The 6,764-nt window shown below is 52.8% G+C and overlaps 1 protein-coding gene across 1 annotated transcript; it reads left to right on the top strand.

Moving 5' to 3' along the window:
• Nucleotides 1-1,377: 1,377 nt before the first annotated feature.
• LOC120705092 (putative cyclin-dependent kinase F-2) lies at nt 1,378-3,190 on the top strand. Its single transcript, XM_039989616.1, has one exon. The coding sequence runs from the start codon at nt 1,731-1,733 to the stop codon at nt 3,006-3,008; it is 1,278 nt and encodes a 425-aa protein (XP_039845550.1). The 5' UTR covers nt 1,378-1,730; the 3' UTR covers nt 3,009-3,190.
• Nucleotides 3,191-6,764: the final 3,574 nt, after the last annotated feature.

The following is a 6,764-nucleotide window of genomic DNA, read 5'->3' on the forward strand; positions in this document are numbered from 1 at the left end:
GCGTGAGGAAGAGGCGCCTGGCTCGGTGTCGACGGGCAGCTGGCCGGAGGAGGCGCGGAGGAAATGCTCCGCCTCGGCGACCCGGAGAGCGGAGGCATCGGCCGCGGCGCGCTCGCGCTCCCAGGCGAGGGCAGCCACGCGGACCCGCTCCTGGGCCGCCGAAGCCTCCGACTTGGCGGCGAGGAGGGCCGCGGCGAGAGCGGCGTCGGCGGCGGGCTGCTTGCCCGCTGCGACAGCAGTGCGGTGGGCCACGGCGACGGCGGCGGGATCTTGCAGCACCTGCGCCGCGGCCTGCAGGGTGGTCGGATCGACGCCCGCGGCCTGCAGCAGCTGCGCCGCGGCTCGCAGGACAGCCGGATCGACGGCGGCGGCGCGCTGGGCAGCAGCGCGGGCGCTCTGGGCTTCGGCCACAGCTGCATCAGCGTCGGCCGTGGGCCACTGCTGCACCTGCTGCAGGGGAGGGAACAGCTGGGCGGTGCCTGCGTCGGCGTTCAGTGGCTGCTGCATGGGAGGCTGCAGCTGGGCAGTGCTCCCCCCGCTGCCTGCTGCAAGGCGGTGCTCCCCCCCGCTGCCTGCTGCAAGGCGGTGCTCCCCCCCCCCCCCCCCCGCTGCCTGCTGCAGGGGAGGCTGCAGCTGGGCGGCGCTCCCCCCGCGCCTGGATCCGCGGCGGCGCCAGGCTGGGAGGAGACCAGGGCGGCGGCCGGCGGCTGGGAGGAGACCGGGGCGACGGCCGGTCGGGGCCGGGCACCCGCGCCCGCGCCAGCCGCTGCAGTAGCGGCGGCGACGGGCTGCAAGGCGGCCACGGGCCGGATCTGCGGCCAGGAGTCCGCGGCGCCCCAGGCAGAGGATGCGGCGGCGCCAGCAGGGCTCAGCGCCTGCTGCGCGGCAGCAGAGGAAGGTGAGGGTAGGGGAGGGAAGGAGGAAGGGGAGAAGGGCGGCGGCGGCGACGCACCAGGGAGCCGGCGGCGGCTGGAATAGAGGAGTGAGGAGAGGTGGAAAACCTAATCTACTGATACTGTAATGACGGGAATAATTAGTGTATTCCTCCAACCCTAGATGGGTGGGTATATATAGATCCTATACATGGTCCTCTATACACATGAGCTCAATATACTCCAACAGTTTCTTCTAATAACAAAGGTTATGCTTTAATTTCTTTATTCTGAAAGAATGCAGTGGTTCTGCAAACTTATCCCACGTGTCGCAGTGGACCCCGTTTGTCACAAACTTATCCCCTCCCCCTCTCCTCTCCCTCCTCCCTCCGTCGTTGCTACGTAGCATCGTGGGCCACCGCGGCGGCCTCTTGGCTCCCGGTGGTGGGGCTTGCCGGCGTGGGCCGTCCCTTTCACGGCTCTCTCCCTCTCCCTCTCCAATTCAGAGACAATTCACAGATGGAGCATGATGTATGGCGAGGGTGCAGCACCCAAGCGAGGACGTGGCGCCAGCTGTTCGGCGTGGCCCGCACTGGCCCGGCGACCGTACACACCGCGCGGCAGTGGCCTCCCTTCCACCAACTCCTGGCCTACTCCGATTGGCAGCAGCTCCGGCAATGTCTCGGATTCCAAGCGCGATTCGGAACGATTTCCGAATCCGACTGCGATCACCAGCAGGGGTTCCCTCCATATAAACCCCCCCGAGTCTCCCTTGTTGATCTGTGTGATTCGTGACATCCAGTTCGCAAGCGTGCAGTTGCAGAGTGCAGACAGACACGACCAAACCTCGCCGCCGCCATGTCCGCCGCCGAAGTTGAGACTGTTGCCGCCTCCGTGACTGACACTGTCGCCGCTCGGCTCGCGGCCATCTGCGACATGATCCAGGGGCACCGCGCCTCGGGGACGCCGATCAGCGCCAGACGAGCCGCCGCCATCTCCGCGATGATCGACGACGTCGCCGCCACCGCCGCCGAGGGGAGGCCGAGGGCGTTCAGGCGGAAGCGTCGGATGGCCAGCGCCCGCGGGTACAAGCAGGAGGGCCGCAGGCTCGGCCAGCAGGGCGGGAGCGGCGGCGTCGTCGTCATGGCGCGCCACCGCGCCACGGGCCGCGCCGTCGCCGTCAAGTCCCTCCACCGCAGGAGCGGCGGGAGCTACGTCGGCGACGTCCTGCGCGAGGCCTGCTTCACGGCGGCCGGCGGGGGCCACCCCTCGCTCGTCACGTTCCGCACCGTCGCGCGCAAGCCCGGCACCACGGACTACTCCATCGTGACGGACTACGTCGGGCCGAGCCTCAGGGCTGTAATGGGTGACCGCGGCGGCCGGCCGTTCCCGGAGGCCGAGGTGCGCCGCATCATGCGGCAGCTGCTGGCCGGCGCCGCGGCCATGCACGGGCGTGGGATCGTCCACCGGGACGTCAGGCCCGACAACATCCTCGTCGGCGACGGCGGCGCCGTCAAGATCTGCAACTACGGGGCAGCCAAGTCCATGGCCGAGAAGGACCCGCCGTGCTACGACCCGGCCGGAACGTGCGCTTACGTCGCGCCGGAGGTGCTGGTGAAGAACGCCGACCACGGCGAGCTCGTGGACACGTGGTCGCTCGGCTGTGTGATGGCGGAGCTCCTCACCGGCAAGCCGCCGTTTGCGGGGGAGGACGAGGCGCACCAGCTCTTCAAGATCTTCGACGTGGTCGGCGTGCCGTGCAGGAGGGCGTGGCAGGCACTGAAGCCCCAGGTCCACGACGACAAGGTGCAGCTTTGGCGAGCGCGGCAGCACCGGCGAGTGGGGCTGGGGCCCCGCAATCGACTGCGCGAGCTGATCCCCGAGGAGACGCTGTCAGGCGAAGGCTTTCAGGTCCTGAAAGGGCTCTTGTCGTGCGATCCCGAGAAGCGGCTGACGACGGCCACCGCGCTCCAGTGTCCGTGGTTTACCGAGGACGACGACGACGCTCCTGTTTCGGGGATGATCATCACGGTTTCCAAGATCGGCTCCATGGCCAGCAAGTCGTTGTTACTGGCCATGTCTTCCATTGGATGTGCGCTAGCAGGTTTACTCAGGCCCAAGGCATTGCGGCTGTGATTGTCCAGTGTTGTCGACGAGTAGTTTTTAGTGATCTGTTACTCTCTCTCTTTTACTAGGTGATTCTCCACGCGTTGTTGCAGGATTTGAGCAATTTTTTTTGATAAATTATGACTAAAAATATAAAAAATTAGATAAAAATACAATGGAGAGCATGTAGTATTATATTGATCAAGATTTGTTGAAATATGTGAAATGGTGGATTTTTGAATAACAAAACCTTGTCACTAATTGTCACAAAAACTTGTCACTAATTGTGAAATGGTAGAGATTATGCTAGTTGCTGAGATCCAATAGACAATACTAATTGAGATGATGGGGCTTAACGTGGTTGCAGAAAAATCAAAGTAAATGACTTTTAGTGATGACTAACTTCATAGGTTTTATAGATTACCAACAACAACACTAGTTTAATGCCTGTTCGTTGTAAGAGGGAGCAAAGAAAACTATGAGCAGATAATAAAATTTATTGAATGAGGCTAATGCGAAATAATACCAAGAACATCTTAACCCATCAGAGCCACACCTGATTAACAGCTAAAAGATGAGTACTATTAGACTATGACATGATAGCAGGCAGGTAAGACTCAAAGTGATTTTCTGATCAACAACCTGGTTTGTACTGCTTTGCTCGGGACGAGCAAAGAACAACTTCTGGGATCTTGTTGACGCTCAGTAATGACCAATTATAAGCGTCAACCTAATCAGAAAATTATGAGAGTTTGCATTTCTTACACGCATTATTTTTTAAATAAATCTCAAAACACACTTTATCCCTATAACAAATGCAAGATGTGTTTTCGATCTAAAATGCAGGTTGCAAGCACATTTAATCTGAGATAAAATACCGGCAAATCAGAGCACAAATTCAGAATCAAATAGACCAAAGGATGCCCAAACACCTAAGTTAACTGGCTTAGGGCCTAGCACCTTGTTTGGACAAGAGGGAGCCTTCGACAGGCCAACCCCAACAGTTGGGGGCAGTTGGCGCCACTGGTTGGTCGGCCGACCATCCCAGTTGGCCGATGGCCCAGTCGGCCCCACCGCCTTCAACCAGGCATGTGGAGGCATTCCATTGGCTCCCAACGTCGGTTCGAGGAGGCATATGTGCAGAAGAGTGTTATGCTGCCCGTGGCTCCCTCCTATAAATATGAGAGGGGGTGAGATTAAGGACACACCTCAAGTTGAAGCTCAAGCTCACTCTCTTGTTTTAGTGGAGTTTAGGTGAAGTCTAGTAGTCATCGAGTCCTCGGAGTTGCTTAGGAGTTCTGGTATGGGTTCCTCTCTAGTTTTCTTGTGTAATTCTCGGTCGTTTGTAGTAAAATTAAACTATGGTTACCAATATCTGTATGATTTATATTCTGAGCTATCGGATATATATTTCATGATCTGGAAATATCTCCATGTGCTTGCGATGGTTAACATATTAGCTTTAGAACTCTGGCAACTGCTCCAGTATTCGTTTGTTTGCTCTAGTATGAGTCTGTCCATCCAGAGGGTGGGGGCTCTGCGCGAGATACTAGAGTACTCCCTCCGTCCCAAAATACTAGTCATCCTAGGATTCAAAATTTGTCCCAAAAAACAAGTCACCCTACCTTGTTTAGAAAGTGCATGTGAATGCAAGAATCAATTAGTGCCAAATATAGATAATATATAGGGGCAAACATGGTCATTTCACCTTCTTGTTAATTTGTCTTAGAATTCCTAGAATGACTAGTATTTTGGGACGGAGGGAGTATTTCTTACTAGTGTAGACGTGGTGTCTAGATTAGTTAAGTGTTGCTGGATTGTCGCCCTTTCTCACGGTGTGTAGAGGTAGCCGACAATGGTGACAGCCCTATCCGTGCCCAATAATCCTCCACATTCGGATTGGGGGTAGGAGGTCTATAAAAAGCCGTATGGTTTGGTCGGCTCCTCCCGTCAAGCTAGTAGCGGTCTCCCTTTTGTACCAGTTTAATCTTCTGTTGATCTAACCGTAGAATAGCATAGATATAGCTAGCCTAATACCTTTGACTCGAGTTGCTAACTTCTTCCTTACTCCCTACCTATAGAATATTTGGAGCTGAGTGTAAATTTGTGTGTCACACTATTTCCTATCCTGCTATTTTATCTTACTCCTATTTATGTAATTGAATATCTAATCTAGATCAGTTCATTAACTAGCCTTAGCACTTTCAACCGCCATCTTCACTGTGAAAATATAAATGACACTCTGGTATACTCTCGGGTAAAATGATACAACGGTATTGCGTGCGCTTGTGGATTTATCGTGGTTCATGAAATACCGGCCACCCCTCTTGGCGTTGAGGAAGCAAGTATGGCTGAAATGAAGATTATGACCTATAAAAATAGGAATTCTCGCTGGAATTTTCCCACTCGAAAACCAAAACAGAGAATACAGTCAAGAAAACACCCCAATTGGATTCGATCCTGTTCCCGCTAGTTTTCCCATTTTCCCCCCTGTTTTTCTAATTTTCTCGAGGAAGTAATTTACTGTCGATTTAGACGATAAACGGTGTCGTTCGGGATGACATTTTCCCATCCCATTTTCATCTACCTCTTGAGGTGCTCAAAAAAGTGGAGTGGAGCTAGTTCTTTGTGGAGTGGAGTGGATCAGCTCTTTAATTAGAATTTGTGAATGTCTGAATGAACTCTTGGATTTGTAACCGGGAAAGTAATAAGGTAATGATTTTGTAACGGCCGGCCGTACGTTTGCGCTATTATATAGCAGACTAAATTCACCATCAAATTCATCAAATTCACTATACTGCTAGAGTGGACCAGCAGTATAGTGACACATGCAAGCAATTTTAAAAATAAAAAAAATTATAGTTCTTAAACGATTCATCAAATTCAAATTCCGACTGCACAATTATATCTCTTTTGAGGAGATCTTCAGAACAAGATCTCACTTGAATATATTTCGACAATACTTTTCAAAACCCATAAATTGCTTTATGTACAATGAAAAAATACCAAAATAAATTATTTAAAATGCTCAATCGATCTGCTAAAGTTGCCCATTATTGATCATGCAATCAACATTCACCTACCTAACAAAATTATTTTCTCTTATCCATTATGGACAGTAAACAATCTATCTTCATAATATGAACACCAATATTTACTTAACTGAACTCGGGCATGCAAAAGCAACATTATGTAAACCCTTAAGCAACTTTTGCAAATACTGTAAGCAAATTAGAATACGTGAAAAAATATTTTTTTCTCTCAAAAAACTATATCATTAAAACATAATGGTGTGAGATCTTGTTTTGAAACTTTTATTGAAACAAACACACATGTGCAATCGGATTTTGATTCCGATGCTCAGTTTTAAAACTATGATTTTTTTATTATGAAAGTAGGTGTATGCATGTGCTTTTTATTTTCTTCTTGCCCCTTCATAGGCATGTCGGTGCTACCATCCACCCAACTTATTACAACCCACTCTAAATTAGCCGTGTCCAAGTAATAATGAGCAGGCCGAGTAATAATGGCTCCCCTCTGGCCATCCTCCACGCTTCTTGTACACGTGGAGGCCACTCATTGGCGCAAGCCACGCCATCCATGGACCCTCAAGTCCGCGCCCACGCCGCAGCCTTCCAATTCCTGTTCCACCACGACACGGCGCCCCACCGCCGTCCATCACCCACACGCCAACATCTTGCGTGGGCGCGTGGTGGACCGAGCCTAGTCACCATCTCGCAGGCTCACACCTCTTCTTCTTCCAGCCGGGTGCCGGGAACTCCGTTT

Source organism: Panicum virgatum, chromosome 4K (assembly GCF_016808335.1).
Source record: "Panicum virgatum strain AP13 chromosome 4K, P.virgatum_v5, whole genome shotgun sequence".
NCBI classification, from domain to species: Eukaryota; Viridiplantae; Streptophyta; class Magnoliopsida; order Poales; family Poaceae; genus Panicum; species Panicum virgatum.